At 33.0% G+C, this 18,910-nt stretch overlaps 1 protein-coding gene across 1 annotated transcript; it reads right to left on the bottom strand.

The window, feature by feature from the left end:
- Positions 1–8,755: 8,755 nt before the first annotated feature.
- On the bottom strand, positions 8,756–16,335 carry LOC106763573 (pollen receptor-like kinase 5). The gene is made up of 3 exons (XM_014647746.1): positions 15,693–16,335; positions 9,532–10,155; positions 8,756–9,426 (listed from the first exon to the last, which is right to left on the bottom strand). Exons 1-3 carry the CDS (start codon positions 16,333–16,335, stop codon positions 8,756–8,758), a joined length of 1,938 nt encoding a protein of 645 aa, XP_014503232.1.
- Between the last annotated feature and the right edge of the window lie 2,575 nt (positions 16,336–18,910).

Raw genomic sequence — 18,910 nt, 5'->3', positions numbered from 1 at the left:
ATTCAAGACATTGATTGTAATTATCGTCAGACAATATAATTCAAATTATTACCATATTAAACTACTATTTCAAAAACATTCTAAAGTGATGTGTCCTACATTAAGGAAGATTATTTTATTATTTTCTTTTTCCTTTTTTTTCTTTACCCACCATTAATTATTATTCTCTTATTATTTAATTTTGATTATTTACTTTCCCGGACGAAATTGGGTGTTGACAAGGAGTATCAAAAACTGAACCATAAGTCTGCAACAAAAGAGCTAACTCAGGTTCCATATCTGTGTGTGCTGCCATTAAGGTACCAAAGTTGAGATTTTCGTCCAATAACTGCAGATTGTAAATTTCTGCTATAGCATCAGTCTGCACCATTCTTCTGATGTGATTTAATTTGACTTGAGCTGGCACCAATTCCTTGTCTCCTTGTAATGTAGTAATCTTGCCCTCATGAAGTGATTTCAATTGCAAAGCATCATAATCTGCAATATGAGGACCAATTGTTTTTAACCAATTAGCTCCAAGAATTAAATCTGCACCCGAGATTGGTAGTAAGAAAACAGGCAAAATAAAGGAATGGCCTTGTGCCTGCACCTTAAGTTGCTCAATTTTTCCTTTAGTTGTCATGTAATTCCCATTCCCTACCATCACTCTAAACAAGGAAGTCGGTTCTACTGGAATTTTTAGAAATTTTGCAATCCTTGGCTGCAAAAAGTTATCCGAACTACCACCATCAATTAAGACTTGCACAGGAAGTTGATTAATGTGAGCTAAGAAATGAATAGTGCCCACACTCATTCCCCCTTTTAAAGCATTTAGAGATAAATGATGCTCTTCCACTAAAAGATTTGGAATATCAACTTTTTCTTGATCCTTTACAGTATCATGCCCATGCCCAGTCACATCCTCCTCTTCTAATTGCAAGAAAAGATACATTTGTGATTAAAAGTGAATTTTTCATCACAAAAATAATAAAGTCCCTTATCTCTTCTCAATTGCATTTCCGTCAGGCTAATTCCCTTCACATTGCTATATTTTTGTTGAGGAATACTCAGAGTGGGTAAAAAAGGTGGAAGGGTTGCTTTCAGAGGACTTCTCTGATTCTGAGAATTTTGTTGCTGAGGCTGAAACATAGGTTTCATGGCAGATGTGGAAACCATATGTTTAAAGAAAGATGGTTTGGTTGCAGGGTTGTATTTATCTTCATATAACTTTGCCAAAGCCACCGCTCTCAACAATGAAATTGGGGATAAGGCCATCACATCTTGCTTGATATCAACATTTAACCCACTCAAAAAACAATTTAACAGCACCTCATCGCTTAAACCTGTTGATCTATTTGCCAGGGACATAAATTGCAAATAATATTCAGATACCGAACCTATTTGTTGCAGTTTGAACAGTTTCGCCATTGGACAATCGAAGGGCGAAGGTCCAAATTGCGACTCAAGAGCACGGGTTAAATCTACCCAAGTATTCACATTGGCTAACCTCTGTAACATCTGAAACCATGACACCACTTCACCCTCAAAATGCATAGCCGCTATCTCCACCCTAGCCAAATCCGGAGTATTATGATAGTTGAAAATTTTCTCCGCCTTGAAAATCCAACTAAGCACTGATGACGTTCCATCAAAGTGAGGAAACTCTAGAGAAATATTCTTCATAGGAAGCGTAGTATTCAACGGTCTTGGCGAAGCATTCGTCGTCGACTCTTCATGCTATTGATGGGTTGATTTTTCTAGCAACAAGCGTTCCAATGTTGCTTGTATTTGATCAAATCGATGCTGATTTTCCGCCTCTTTTTGTGCATTGTATTCGCGCTGTTGACGATCTCCTAGCTCAAATCGGTCCAACAACCTTTGAATCTCACTACCTTGGGTTTTTAATTAAGCTTGAAGATCCTTCAACCGTGTAGCCTCAGCCATGAAGAGCAATGAAAGCACCAATGAAACAAATGAATTTTATTGATGTTCTGTATAGGCAAAGTGTGTATATATAAAAGTAAGTATCTATTCTATTACAACTCAACAGTAGCATTGCAATAGAAATAGAAGAATGGGATGGGTCGGTGATGGTTATCCTGAGCTGGAAAGGGATGATTCAACCTGATGCAGAGAAGATTGTCAAATAGAGCACAGAAAAGCAGAGAGGAATTTCAGAGAGTCTAGAAGGTCCAGGAAAGATTCATACCAGACACGTGTCCTCTGTCAAACAAAATCCTCCAAATACTGATTTCTCTTCTTGTGACGTGTGCTCCTCCTAACGGTTTTGCTGCATGCATTCTCTGTCATCTCTTGCCCCGTGTTTATTTTATTTGTGCATTCCCCTTTCTGCCCCTGCTCTTTTAAGCATGTTACATATGCCAATTCAAAATGCGATCTTATCCAGTTGAACACAACAATACTCACGATTAGGGATGGTAAAAAAATCTGCGCTCGCGGATATCGACGGATAAAATCCGCGTGGATAGTTGATACCCGCGGATATTTACTACCCGAAACCCGCGGATAGCGGATATTTTAATACCCTCTTATAAACGGGTCGGGTGCGGGTATTATACTATCCGTACCCACGGATATCCGCTACCCGCAAAAAATAAAAATAAAAATTTATTTTTATTTTATTAAGTTAAATATAATTAAAATTAAAATTAATTTATATTTTACAAGGTTAAATTTAATTAAAATTGTACTATATGAAATATACCAATCGAAATTCATTGTCATTTATTGACAATTAACATGTATTAATAGATTAGATTGTCTTATTCTTTACAAAATATACGATATTGATTATTGATTATTGGGTTTGATTACCTAAAAATATACACCACTAATTAATAAGTCAGCTTGTCCTCTTTACAAAATATACGATATTAATTATTTATTATATGATATTAATTATTTATTATTGGATTTGATTGTCTAAAAATATAATGCACTAATGGTTAATCAATGGGCTTGCCTGTCATAGGCTCTATAAATATAAAATTGATATCCAGGTATAATCTTCCTCTTCTATCCTAATAAAATTTAGACTTTTTTATATTTTGAGTGTCAGAGTGTCTTCTGCACGTCAACAACCCATCGAAGTGGATGACATTCTCAAGAAGGATTGAAGATCAAAAGAGAACAAAGCAAAGAAGGACGACTGACCATCGAACCAATTCAACCCAAACAAAAATTAAATTTTAATTTAATTTATATTATATTTTATATATTTTTTTGTAATTCTATTTAAATTTTATTTTAATAATTTATAAAAATATTTTTTTAAATGTTTGCGGGTATCCGCGGATATTCGCGGATTTTAAAATATCCGCGATTTTTTTTAGACGGATACCCGACGGATAGCGGATCGGGTTTCGAATACAATTTTATCCGACGAATCGGGTTCGGGTCTCACACTATCCGACACGAACCCGACTCGTTTCCATCCCTACTCACGACGACAATAAGCGTCAATCACCTACACAGTACTCGTACCAAAGTTGAAGAAGAAATGGAAAAGGACAATAATACCATCAGAAAAGCGAAAACGGAAAGCATTACGTAAACCCAATGAAGAAGGGTATATTTGTGACTTCACAGTGTTGTCTTCAATTTTGAAAACAGCTGAAGAAAAACCTGTGCAAATGACAAAAAAAAAACATTTAAAGGGCAGGTGTGCACGAATAAATAAGGGGTAGCGTTGAAATTTGAATTATACATTGTTATCTTATTTTTATAGTAGATTTTATATTAATTTCATTTTGTTTTTTCAAGAAAATTATGTATGTGACACGTGTCTAATATTGTTTTCTGTTTTTCCTAAATTGTTAAATTTATAGATAATATATGTATACATAAGTGTGTGTATATCTACATTTATTTATTTATATATAAAAGAAAGACAAAAAGAAAATATGTAAACAAATATAGTTTAAATAAAATAGAAAGAAAATGAAAGATCCAGAGAGGAAAAAAAAGAGAGAGAAGAAGAGTCTATTTATCTAATGTACACTATTTGTTTGTTAGATTTTTTAAGTTTTAAGTGTAATCTTTATTATTATTTTCTTATATTTAGTGATTATTTTTTTATAGTGAATTTTTTCTTTGTTATTTCTCTTTTTTGTTGATGTCAAAAGCTTGTTTTATACTTTATTAATGTTACCTTTGATTAGAGAACGGGTTCGTACGAGGCTGTGTGACCACTTTATATGGTTATTTGATAAATGTGGTTTATCTTCTCTTTTTCTTAATGTCTCTTGGAATTGTCTTTGAGTTCAAGAAAACACAACTAGACTAATCTAAATTATTATTACTATTCAAACCACAAAGTAAGAGAAATATCTCATAATTGTATTATTAAGAAATAAAAAAAAATATGAAACTATTTTGAAAATAATAACATCATCACTTGTTATTATATTTCTTTTTGAAGGCACAATATTAATTATTTCGTTTTTTTCATACACTCACTAGATAATAATTAGCCATAAGATAAAAACACCATCAATCTAAACTAAATATAACTTAAAACCAACGAGATATTAGAATGATCCAAAACAATAAATAGTACACTACCAACTTAGATGTGATAAATATGGTTTTGGTAAATCAACTAATAGTTTAGTTTTTTCTTTTTAAAAATGGCAAATTGATGCTTTGTTAAAAAAAACTACAAACAAATTCCTAGATTTTAAAATTTAATGTGAAATTGATTTTAAATAGTACAATTTAGAATGTATTGTGTGTAGAGAAAATTTTCGATAAATATTTCCTAAAAACTAAGAAAAAAAAATCTTTTATCAACTAAATTAGTTCATAAACATTTTAAAAATTAATTTAAAAGAATCTATACAAGAAAACTTTTACAAATTAGTTTTTCTTTAACTTACTTTCTTTCTTTTATAATTATTTATAAAAAAAATTCTAACCACTCTGTTAGCTTTAAACTGATACTTAACTATTTTAAATTACTTATGGAAATTATTCTAAATATAATAGGTAATCTCATATTGATTCTTAAACATTTTTGAAGGATAGAATTTTTCCATAAAATTTAATTACAAAAACGTAATTATGACATGTTTTAATACAATACTAATACCGATTTGTTAGGTAGTTGAAAAGTAAATTTAGTAAAAAATAAGGAGAGGAAAATGAAAATCGAAAATTAGTGGATGGATCCCCAGAAAGTGTGGAGGCACCTCTAATTGAACATGTGAACAGGTTGGAATAGTTTCATCATGACAGCATTATAAAAGAAAGAGAAGAAACATTGTTATTCAGCACCCACACATAGTTGAATTTCAGTTTCGTTAATCGGATTTCTCTCTCCTTTCTTTCTCTCTTGAGGTTGAGAAAGAGAAGGAGAGAGAGACTCAGATACGATGGCTTTTTCCAGGGTGGTTCTTTTTCTTTGTGTCATTTTGGCAGCTCTTATGGCAGTGGCTTCGTCACAGTCATTTGCTCCGGCTCCTGCTCCTACAAGTGATGGTAATTATTTTTTCTCTTTCACATTTTTCTTCTTTTTATTGTTATTTAATTTATCGAAGAGAAGATTCGCGAGAGATAAACACCAATAAGAACAAAGTTTAATCACATGAAGAATTGACATCCTTCTGCATCCAAAACCTTAAAACAATGAATTAATAGGTCTATTCTACTTTTTTGTTTCTATCAAATGTAAGACTTGGACTCTAGATTTCCAACACTTATTATATAATAGATCTCATAATATTCACTCAACTTTTTCTTGTTAATGTTTATAATATTGAGAAAAAAATATACTTTTTGACAATACATACATGATGATTTATGATTTGTTCGTTTCAAATATTTTTTGAAAATAATTCAATCAAATAAATGAAGGTAGTGACATACAATCCTATCAAATAGTTGTTAAAATATAGGAAAATGTTTTTTTTTTCCATTTTATGCCAATCCATAGTTAACAAATTGTTGTTTGCAATTTTCAGGCACCTCAGTTGACCAAGCTGTAGCTTATGTACTAATGTTGGTTGCCTTGGTTCTGACTTACATCATGCATTAAGGCACCAAACATGTCACAAACACTTAGGAGAAGAGAGATATTTTGATGGGAATAACACATTTTGTATATCTTCTTTTTCTCCAGGAATAGTTTCATTCTCATGTATTTTCTTTCAGATGTTTATTTATTGTGCTTGTGATATTCTAAATCATTAGTTTATTTACAAAGGAATGAAGCCAATATAAAAATAAATTGAAGAAGAAGATGTGCTACTTCTTTGTCCATGATTGTGAAATTTAATTTTCATGACATCACCATTCCCATCATCGTCTGTGCAAGAAAAATAAAAGACTGTTAATTAATTGAATCAGTGAGAAAAACAATTCTAAGCTTGTGACTATGGAAAAAATATATGATAGAAATCGTCCTCGATCAAATAATACAATTTAAAACGAATTAACCTAAAATCGTCTTTCAAAACAATTCTATTGTAAAATCAGTTTTCAAAGTGAAGAGGATTGTTTGGATTTTAGAATTAAAAATCAGCAATTCAAAAATAATAATCCAGAAAACCCGATCAAATATTACGTAATAAATAGATTTTAAACTTTTTCACAATGTTTGAAAATTAATATATTAAGCTTTAATTAATTCTTGAAAATCACATAAAATTAAGTCACTTGTATGAATCATGATTCTAACATTTCAAATTTGTAATGTACTACACTTTCAATATGATATTTAATGTTATTAATACATAATTTAGATAATCTTATGTTGGTTTTAAATCAATGTAATGAGATGAAAAAATTCTTCTAAAATGCTATATTTAGAAAATTAAAATATATTCTAACAAATCTAGAAACTAGACAACTGAAAGCTTGAACTCCGAAAGAAAGAAAAGTATTAATATTCATATCATTATTCGTTTAATGAAATTCTAGAAAATGGAAAAATCTTGGACCTTTTTTTTTTACCTCCTTTAATCTAACAAATTCCACAAGAGACAAGAAAATGCAAAGTTTAGTCTGGCAGATTATGGAGAATTTTGACATAAGGCCACAACAAATTGTATTATGTGAAGGTTATTTTGTGGAGATATAAAAATCTTTCACAGAGTAACTTTTGTCGAAGACGATGGTTGCTTTGCTGAAAAGAGAAAAAACTGAATTCCAAATTTTTTAATCAAATCTACTTAAACAACTACCGATAACTTTTGTCCATTGTGATGCATATACTTTCCTGATGAATATTTCACACATATTTTATCGATGCAATTATTAATAAATATTTTTTTCACTAAATGAATTGATATAATCCATTAATAACTGATAAAAAAACATTTGTCAATATATCTCCGTTGATAATTTAATAGAAGTGACGAAAGATAATGGAAGAGAGACTAATTGAAAAATGAGGTGGAGGAGAGAGTGAAAATGAAGATAAAGTGTGACAAAGCATATAATGAGATTGAGCGCAAGATTGAAAACTAAGAGATAATACATTTGTTCTCTTACATAACTTATGTAATTATTTTTTTAAAATATACGAAGAAAAATTACATTGGTTCTGTTAAACAAATGATGTAGTATTTTTTGTTTTTTTTTTTTTGGTATTTTCCACTAGTTGGCGTACCACGTAAAAAGTTGTTTTAATGACAAAAATACCACCATTCATTTTTGTCAGGTTTTTTGAGTTCAGACATTAACATTTGAAAAGCTAAATAATGACCATTTTTTCACTATTGATCAATGAACAATCCTCCGTATGAACAATAGTCAACTTAGACTCACACATAATGTGTATGATCAATAAAAAGAGAAAATGTCACATTGATACATTAGTCTACATTGTCACTGTTATGAGAAAGTTAATCTGAACAAGCTTTGTTCCATAAAAATATGAAGTTTACATCCATTTATATATATTAAATTTTTATATATATTAAATTGGTCTTATCTCTAATTGACGTAACACTTTGAACGTTGTCCTCGAACCTATGGAGCTACAAAGGCTACTTTTGTATTTTGTTACAACAATTCTCACAATGTTTCCTTCATAGATACACTACAAATTCTGTACTGACATGCAAGTTCTGCCAAATGGTCAATATTCTAACTGTCTCACGATCTTTCAAATCTTTCGTAGTTGCTGAATTGCGACTTGATTCCACCATTGAAGAATACTCCCAAAAGAATAGTACCGATTGATACTAGTTGACTTGAATTTTCGTCTAGGATAATTTATTTAAAGAAAGATTACTATTATCTGATCACGATACATGAATTAATGAATACCATGTTATTGTAATTTGGAATATATAGAAATTTGGAGAATAACTCTTAAGTAAAGTTAAAAAATCTAAAAAATTTATAATTAAGAAAGGTATAAAAAATTTTATAGTGAAGTTTTAATCAGAGAAACTCTTAGGAGAGAGTTTAAATCACTGTATTAACATCATAAGTAAAAAAATGTTTGCAATTTATAAGTAACTTCTAATCGAAACTAATAACTTCTCTAAAAAAGGAAATAGCTAACATTATAAATGAATATAAATGTTTATTATTCATACACAAAGTTTAAAAACAAATACAAATATATAGAAAATTATAAATGAAGAAAATATTAGTATTGTAATTGACTTTTTTGTGCAAATATAAAAGCAATTTTAAGGTCTCAATGACTGTAATCAGCATCCTAATGACTAGGTTCAAACACAAGTGTAAAGTAAGCAAAAGTAACCAGAAGCTCAACTGCAATGTTGAAAATGTAGGATGAAAGTCATCCATTAGTGACAGAGAAAGAGAAATCATCTTCAGTGACAGTCCTTGAATTCAAATCCTCTTCACTGACATAATAACAAGAAGAATAATCATCCTCACCATCATTCTCCTTCACCTCCTGAATCTTTGCCACTGCCTCATTCCAATCCCACCTATTCTCTACATTCCATTTGCAACAAAACATTCCAATCCTCAGCAGCTTCAGCATCTCACTCTCCCCATTCCTAGTCCCCAAGATGTCCTTATCAAACACCTCACCAGTCCATTCTTCCCTCACAACTGAATCCACCCATGTTGCCAAGTCAGAATTATTCCCACCCTTCCCATGTCTCAGATAGTTTGCTGGGAACTTCCCAGTCAGCACCTCCAGAATCAGGATCCCCAGACACCATACATCACTTTTCACATTTGGCCTACCAAATTTGCTCGTCTCTGGGGCCTTGTAGGCTGCCATGAACTTCTGAGCATGGCTCTTATTCATCACTTCCACAAGGCCATACTCAGTCAACTTTGGCTCAAACGAATGATCCAGCACCACATTAGAAGATTTGAGATGCCCATGAGGTACCATTTTTCCTGGAAAGTTTTCATACAGGTAGGCTAAGCCCCTAGCCACCCCTTTTATGATTTTTAAACGGGTGGACCATGTAAGAACAGAGCCATTTCTGCCTGCAACTCAATGCGAAAAAATGGTATTCATGATGGTCAGTTTTCTTTAAATTATTAGAATTAATGAATCTTAGAAGCAGAATGCAGTTTTTAATAAATATATACCGTGTAGATGACTGGCCAAGCTGCCATTTTCGGCGAAGTCATAAACCAAGAACTTATCTTCTTTTCTGTGGTAGAATGCTGCAAGAGGGAGAAGATTAGGGTGTGTTAAAGTTCCAAGCCTTTGCATGTGTTCATTAAACTCCTGTTTCCCAACATTGTTCATGTGCCTAAACCTCTTCACAACCACTGTTGGTCCATTCAGAATCATAGCCTTGTAAGTGGAACCGAAACTTCCACTACCAAGAACGGCTGCTGAGGCACTAAGCAGCTCATGCAAATCAAATCCTCCTCTGTCTTCCCTAACAAAGTTCAATTCGCTATCTCCACCTTTCAAATCACCTGTCATATCAACGGAGTGCGACTCCTTGAAGCCTACACTTGGCTGGGAATTACCCTGCCTGGGTAATGTTCTGGGTTTAAACCTTTTTCTCCTGTGTTTGTGGATAAATAGAAGTGCAACTATTGAAGAAAAAGCAATAACTGCTACTACTATAATGGCAGTTATAAGGGTTCTGTGGTTTTTTCCCTTGCTGTCAGGAGAATCAAGGTTTGGTTCCAATGATCTAGATTCGTTGCCGCCAATCTTGCAGGAACTTAAAGGTTTTCCACATAGACCTTCGTTGCCTGCGTTGCACAAAAACATGTAAATTGAACATATATGTAACATAGCAAAAAATTACAGATAAATCGTGGGTATGCAGTATAAATACCACTTTAGTGGAGATGACTAAAATATAATACACGACCCATAGGTTTTTTTTTTTTTTTTTTTTTTTAAGGAGATCATGAAAATATAACATTAATGAGATGAGTTCAACTTTTATATAAGAAATTAACGCAACGTAAAACTTTAAATTAATGGATTTATATTTTTATATGATGTTTAACTTTTTTTTGTTGACACTCACTTAAAATTATCTGAATTTGTTTTTGTGTGTATTCATTTCATGTTATCTGAATTTGTTTTTGTGTGTACTCATTTCTTGTGAACACCACAATTCAAATGACAAATAATGGTCTTTTATATTTCTAAGCCATAATATTTTCATGGGTTAAATATGTTTTTAGTCTCTATACTTTGGGACGATTTTGGTTTTAGTTCCTCTTTCAAACTAAGGTACAATTTAGTCCTTTAACTTTAGAATACTCTGGTTTTAGTCATTTTTACCAAATTTTTTTAACTTTATTTGTTGTTTCAAGCACGTTTCATTATAGCATTTGGATTGTTTACCTTGTTTGGCACATTTTTGCTTCAATGTTAACCGAGAAACGCATTTGAAACAACAAATAAAGTTAAAAAAATTTGGTAAAAAGGACTAAAACCAGAGTTTTCTAAAGTTGAAGGACTAAATTGTACCTTAGTTTGAAAAAGGGACTAAAACCAAAATCACCCAAAGTATAGGGACTAAAAACATATTTAACCATATTTCCATTTATTACAAAACACAACACTATAATTACCATAATTATAAAAATATAACATACTAATTACTTGACTCTTGCCCTGCCCTTCAAATGCATTAAACATTACCACTCACAATAGTTGTTAAATAATTTCTAAATTTAAGTGTATTTCAACAAAACTCTTCTATAAACTTAAATTTTTTCTTCTTTCATACATATCAACTTTTTGTATTCATGGAACAATACTATAGGAAATGGCTTTGTGAACATGCCAATAATTTGCTCCCTACTTCCCACATATTCTAACTCCATGCTTCTTTGCTTTATTTTTTCTATGATAAAATGAAATTGGAAATCAATGTGTTTACTTTTTTTGTGATTGATCATGTTCTTTGCTAGCTCAATAGTAAAACTATTGTTCACTCAAATCACAATCTTTTTTTCTTGCTTCATCTCCAGTGTGCTTAGAAGATTTTTAAGTCAAACAACATGACGCATACTCCAAGGCACTGCAACTACTCGATAGTGTGACTATAGGCTGTTTCTTAGAAAGTAAGGTAAATGTCGTGTTCCCCTTGAAGGAAATATAGTATGTCATGCTTTTTTGGTCATCAATGCATCTACACCAATCACTATCTAAGTACCCACTAAGTTGATAATAATCTGTTTTAGTGAAAAACAACGTAAATGATATTGTTCCTCTCACGTTCCTCAAAATTCGTTTCAATGCCTTCGAGAGAGAGTACCTTATCTAATCCATATACCGCCTTGTGAACTCAACACTTAACATCAAATATGGTCTCAAGTTTGTCAAATACCTTAGACTTCCAATTAGACTGTGATACTTGCTTGCATCAACTCAATCTCCATCTTCAAATCAGCTTTATGCCAAGATCCATAGGGGTAGAAACTGAGTTACACTTCCTCATGTTAGATTTCTGTAATATCTTCTTTGCATACCTTTTTCGAGACACAAAAATGCCTTCCTTCCCTTAAATGACCTCCAAATCGAGAAAATACTTCATGAGTCCCAAATCAGTCATCTCAAATTCCTTTATCATCACTTCCTTAAATTCCGCAACCAACTTGGCCTTGCTTCCCATGAAGATTGGGTCATCAATATACAAGGCAACCATAATCATGTCTCCATTATTCTTTTTTAAGTATGCATGTTCATAAGGACATTAATCATATTCATTCCTTTTGAAGTAATTGTCAATACATTCATTCCATGCTTGAGGGCCTGTTTTAAGCCATAAAGTGTTTCTCTAATCTCAAAACTTACTTTTTGTCTCCTCTCTGCATTATCCAAATAGTTGTTCAACATATAACTCCTCTTCCAAAACTTCACTTAGAAATTCTGACTTCACATCCATCTATTGTATTGTCTATTTGTGACGGGCTACTAAGGAGAATAACAACTGTATTGTTTCCATCCTCACCATATGAGCAAACACTTCACCATAATCAATTCCCTTTTTTTGTTTATACCCATTTACCACAAGTTGGGCTTTATATTGTTCTTCTTCTCCATCCACATTGATTTTCTTCCTATAAACCAATTTTACACCAATGGGCCAAGCTCTTTTCAATAGATTGGTTGGATCCCCTCCACCACCTTTGTCCTCTAATCATCTTGCACAACCTCTTTAGAGCTCACATCTTTTGCACCTACCAAGAAACATACAACATGTATTTCGTCAATGGAATTGTATATATTTTGCAGACTTTGAATTCGGGGTTGTACGGGTTCATCTTCTTCATTATATTTTTCATTCTTTCTTCAAGCAATGGATTTCGAGCTTCTACCACCAATTTCAAGACTCTGTCTTTCATTTTCTAAGCTCTCTCTTCCTAGTTTTGAGTTTTTGTTAGACTTCTCCTTCTTGTTGTTTCAGCTCCATTTGTTCTCCTCATTGTTCTGAGTGTCTCAACTCACAATATACACTTTCACTTTTTTGTCATACCCAATAAAAACATACTTCTTACTCATGTCTTCGAGTTTAGTCCTATATCGTGCTGGAACATGACCATAAGTCATGTTGTTAAACACTTTGAAGTTAATCACACTTGGCTTACTCCAAGCTTCTTATGGTGTCTTCTCATTTAACTTAGCATATGGGCATATGTTTTTCACATAAACAACACACTATACTACTTTTTCCCACAACTTCTCTAGCATGGTTTTACTTTTAAACATGGTCTGGACCATATTAAGGATGGTTAGATTCTTTCTTTTTACTACACTATTTTGTTGTGATGAGTATGAAGTTGTCAAATATCGCTCTATATGTCGTGCTCCTTATAGCACTTCATGGAGTCTCTTGATGTGAACTCGTGTCCCCTATCAAAATGAATTACTTTTATGGGCTTTTCAGTCTCCTTCTCAACCAACACCCTAAACCTTTTAAATACCTCAAAAACCATATACTTTTCTCGTAAGAAATACACCCATGTCTTCCATGAAAATTCATTTGTGTCTTTTTCATTTCTACTCGGGTAATCAAGCGACTGAGTTTATCCTTTAAGTATAGTACTCGATCCTTCATCAAAACCGAGTATCCCTTCTCCATCAGCAGACCTATGGTCAATATATTACTTTTTTAGATCAGGTATGTACATGTTTCGTATCTCTATAACTTAACCATCTTTTTGTAGGTACAAGATTGTTCCTCGTCATTTTAGCGCTACCTTGGAATCATCTCCAAATGATACATACCCGACATCCACTTTAGTGAGCTCTTTGAGGAAACTGTCATCACCGCACATATGGTTACTCATCCCTATATCCAGATACTAAACCAAGTTGTTTGAACAACTCAGCTTAAAGCTCGACATCTGATTTTTCGTTCAAACATAACTTGGCTTTCAAACTCCTCGATATCATACAACTCAGACTCATCTTGGCCCCCGGTTATCTCAAAATTACACAATCCAAACGTAGCTCAACATCTAGTCTCCTCGACATTACACAACCCAGACCCAGTTCGGCATCCGGTTTGCTCGACATTACCAACCTAGACGCAGCTTGGATTGGGTCTCCAGCTTGGTAGCTTGGTGTTCGAGCTCCTTGACATCATCAAACTTAGTAAGGAAATTTGTCTCCTTTTTCTTCTCAACCTCACAATATTTTGCTTTGTGATTGGCTTTGCCACAATTATAGCATTTGGCCGACCTGTACTCATTTACACAGTGGTCGTGCTTGTCACACTTAAAACACTCAACCTTATAGCTACTTGACCGATCTCCTTGGCTTCTCCCTTGTTGGCAGTCATGCCAATTCTACAAACTAGTTTGCTTTTCTTCATCTTCAAAATCACCTCGACCTCGACCTCCTTGTCCTCAGCCTTATCGACCTCTTCCACCAGGATCTCGTCCTTGAGAGTTTAGAACTCCTCCTTTAAAGTCAAGCTTTGCATGAAGTGCTTTATCAAGTGGCTCATAGTTCTTCCTTCTTTATTGTTTGTGTGCCTCCAAGGACAAGCTCTTCAACCAAGAACATGGAGAAATCCTTGAATTCCTTGATGGAGCAAACTATATTCTCAAAGTTCTTAATTAATGACATCTAGATCCTCTCCAAACCTGGATGCTAGGAAAATCCTCTTTATTTCTACCGAGTTGATTTGCCACAGCCTCCACCCGAGTTATGTACTTAACTACTTGTTCTCTCTCCTTCATTCTCAAGCTTTCAAATTTGTCTTTGAAAATTTGAAGCTAGACTTGCTTAACTCGATTATCTCCTTTATATACCTTCTTCTTTGATGAAGGTGATTATGCCAATGAGGATCAAGGAGTTTCCAGTAAAACAAACTAAGGCTTTTTTATTTCTTAGATGTCTCAATTACTCTCCATTTGACTTTAACTGATGAAGTCCTTATGACTCATCTTTCTTACCTAGAAGTGAACTTGTGAAAATTCTAAATTTTTTATTCTAGGGAAACCATTGAATTTAAAAGATGTGTAGACATCCATCTCATCATGGAGAGAGTGACTATGAGGAATCCATTCATACTTTAAAACAAATTTCTAAAGAACTCATTATATATGGAGAAAAACACGAATGACAAAGAACTTCAAATTGTTCATTAAGCTTTTTAAAGAAGAACAAATGAAAAAAAAAAAACAATCAATTAAGGGGAAGTAAGAGTGAGAAGTCAGCTTATGATCAAGAAGGAATGAGCTTAGGGAAATATTATCAACAACCTATTGCAACTAGAAGGAAAAGAATATTCAAACCTATTTTTTCTTTTTAAAGATCGTTGATGGTGAGATGGGAATAGTTGTGTGGGATGACAGAAGAATTTAGGTTCATGACAAATAATGAAAAATCTTATAATGAATAAAATTTACTCTAATTACTTTATGAATGAAGATATACTGATAATTAGAATGAATTTAATATATATATATATATATATATATATATATATATGGTTTGTCACCATATATAATTTTGACCACATTTAATTCACAATATCAAAGAAATCAATGAATCTCCATATATGTAATTAAATCAGGTTAATGATGACATAGTTTCAAATGTACTATAGATAGAAGTTTATCTATGATATTTGTAGCAAGCTGTGCTACGAATCAAATTAGACGGTTTTAGTTTAGGCAAGAAGTGAGGTTGAAATAAGATATCAGTAAACTCAAATTTTCATAACAAATAAAATAAATTAAATCAGTAGTGAGAAACATCAAACGAATTAAAAATTGTGCCTGTTGGTGAAAAAACAGAAATACTATTAATTTACCAGCAAATGAACTTGGATACTTGTTGCTTAAGCTTTCTGGTATTTGACCCTCCAATTGGTTATTTGACAAGTTAAATACTCTAAAATCCTGCTGTTGAAAATCTGGTATATTTCCTCCAAAACCATTCCCGTGTAAGTCCAAATCCAAGAGTCTTGGCAAGTTAGCAAGTGACTTTGGAATAGGACCAGTGAAGCCATTTTCTGCCAAGAATACCCTCTTCAGTTTTCTCATGCCTTCAAAAGCATCATCCGGAATATCACCGGAAAACTTGTTATTGGACAGAAACAATGCCCTTAAACTCACAAGTTTTTTGAACTCCGGCATCGGACCCTCAAATGTATTGTTAATGACACTAAAGCTTACCAAAGTTGGCAATTCAACCAAGGTTTCTATATCAATCTTCCCACCCAGTTCCATATGCTCTAGTCTCAAGCCATAAAATGTTTGGTTTTTGCGGCATAACAAGCCAGTCCAGCTACATAAACTAGACTCGCTCCCCCAATTGTTTAAGGCTTTCCCATTTGACAAGGAACCTTTGAACCTCATCAAAATTTGAGCATTTGTGTCTCCCAACGATGGCTCAAAACAAATCCCCAACACAAGGAGCATAACAAGGCAATAATACGGTCTTTTCTGAACCATAATTTAGTTGATCAAACAAGAAGAAAAGAGGGTTATTGGTTGAACAGAAAGGAAATAGAGCGAATGAGACAAATAACAAGAGAAATACCCAGAATTTGAGAGAAAGTGCGCATATTAAGAACCAATGTTGTGGCATTGACAAAGTCCTACATGCAAAGAATAATCATTAGGCCGGCCATATACGAGTAATTATTCCGACCTTGTTTTCGATGGTTCTTTTGTTTAACAGCATATATTATATTAAGGGGCTTAATTGAAAGCTGTTTTCTCTTGTTATTGAGGAACAAGGTGTCTTCTACTGCATTGGCTTTACTTAATTCGTAACAATTCTTTATAACTTGGTTTTGTCTTGTATGTGGTTTGTTATACGCTGATGTTACGTTGGTCGTAGCTACTATGTGCCATGTGTTTTCTGTTTTGAATTTTGTATATGCATTTGTTTCCCCATACATTGGTAAGAACTAAGAACTTTCAGAGCTAGGGATAGAAAAATCCAAATATTTGAAATTCAATCAATAATTATTTAAATTTATATTAATATAATATTAAAAAAAAAAACTTAATTTATCAATGATCAATATTAGTTAGAGACTGCAAAAATCTGTTGGTAATCGCAGTTTTTCAATAGGTTACCGACAAACAAAAAATATGTTAATAAAAGTGTAATATACAGGCAATGGATGTTTATAACAAGGGTTGCGTAACTCAGCAAGGGTGTGTTCACTTATAGGTGATAGAAGGTGATTGGGGAAAAGTGATTTAGTGGATTTGAAGATAATATTTTTTGTTGTTTATTTGAGTGAATTTGGAGATAAACGAGAATGAATTTTGAAGTAAATTTTTTTAATTTGTTATAAAAACTAAATCCTACACCAATCCTCACAAACTTTATTTCAAAATTCACTCTCGTTTACCTCCAAATTCACTCAAATAAACAACAACAAAAATTACCCTCAAATCAACTCAATCACTCTCCCTCAATCACCTCTGATCATCCTCAAGTGAACACACCCTCCTAAGTGAAAGTTTTTTATGAGTTAGAGGTCATGTGTTCAAATTTGGATGGGTATATAATTTATATATATATATATATATACACACACGTGTGTGTGTGTGTTTTTATTATTTTTACCGTGCATTTTATAATCATAAAATATGTGATAACTTGATGGTAGAAACAGTGGTCTGACACCTTAAGGAAAGGAGTTTAAACCTACCTAAAAGACTTAAGGTGTATTTTATTTTGCTATGCTCAGAGCTTAGATACATTACACCTAGACTAGCATAAGAGGCCTAATTTAATTAATGGAAATAATCAACCTGATACTAACGTTAGATTTTAGAAGTTAATGTAAGTTTGGGCATTTAGGTTGATTGAGAGCGAAGAAGGAAAGGGGAGTTTGAGAGTGATAAGATTGTTTAGAAATGAGATTCTTTAGTTTAATAGGAGAATGACAGTAGCTAAGGGAGTTACAATAGTTTTTTTTTTTTTTTTTTTTTTTTTGTTTAAAAAGGAAACCCTACAAGGAGAAAGGGAGGATACAGTGAAAAAGTGGTTGTGAACCTTGGGCAGAGAAAGAAAATTAGTATCGGCTAAGGTAGGGAAGCTAACCTAGTTCTTTTCTTTTGAATTATAATATGCTAATATGTTTCCACTTCTGAGTTCTTCATTATGTGTACCATGGTGAAATGTGTCACATTAACTGCTTTGGACATCCTGTTTGTGTTGCAGTGATAATGTTATTGGCTTTTCACACTTTATTTCTATGCCTGATATGAATTGTCCTTAGGTTGCACTGATTATTGATTTTTTGGGTATTATGTGTCTTTGGGTTTGGTTATTGGTTTGAAACTATAAGGGTAGAAGGCAACAGTAAGGTTGGTGTCATGTTTCCTAGTCTTTATATTCCAATCAGTTGTATGTGCAATATATTTTTTACCAGGAAAGTTTGGGTGGATGTGAATGGTCATTAGTTGACTGTTGTATGAGTTTTGGATCTAGTGTGGTTGATTACCTTGTTGCGGTGTTGGGGTATGTTGTTGTGTGTGTTGTGTCAAGCCTTGAAAGAGTGTTTAATTGTTGTCCGATATAGTGCTTGTAGTTAAGACAAAATTAATATACTGTTTTATTAGTAATAAAATTCTAGTTTGTTAAGGATGTGAGACTAATGATGTTAAATGGTTTGAGCATGTTATGATTGATGGTCTTGGCTAGCATGTAGCAATTTAAGGGTTATAAGAGTTAAAGTATCACAGGGCAGTAGCTTTCTGGGTTTATATTGAGAGTGGCCAGTTGAGTTTAATTTTAGTTAGTTTTGGGTGATGTAAGGTATGGAGAAGGGTTAGAAGCTTAAATTCTTTGCTGATAGGGTTCTCTCATGTGCTTAAGCCTTAGTTAAATTGATCAAATTGTTAAACCATGTTGAGAGAGTGCTTTAACTTTGAAAGTGAGTTGTTTAGAGTAGGTGTTGAGCTATTAGTCTTACTGAGCTTCGTAGTGACTAGAGCTGTCAATTAAGCCCTGTAATAGGCCCTGGCCCTAGCCCATGTGGGTTGGGGCCAAAAAAGCCCCTAG

Source organism: Vigna radiata, chromosome 6, assembly GCF_000741045.1.
Source record: "Vigna radiata var. radiata cultivar VC1973A chromosome 6, Vradiata_ver6, whole genome shotgun sequence".
Taxonomy (NCBI): domain Eukaryota; kingdom Viridiplantae; phylum Streptophyta; class Magnoliopsida; order Fabales; family Fabaceae; genus Vigna; species Vigna radiata.
This window is presented reverse-complemented; position numbering and strand designations above follow the sequence as displayed.

Coding starts and splice junctions, on each gene's coding strand:
- LOC106763573 (XM_014647746.1), bottom strand. CDS start 16,335: ATGGTTCAGAAAAGACCGTATTATTGCCTTGTTATGCTCCTTGTGTTG. Junction 10,156..15,692: donor GTATCCAAGTTCATTTGCTG/GTAAATTAATAG, acceptor TGTGCAACGCAG/GCAACGAAGGTCTATGTGGA. Junction 9,427..9,531: donor CTTGGCCAGTCATCTACACG/GTATATATTTAT, acceptor ATTGAGTTGCAG/GCAGAAATGGCTCTGTTCTT.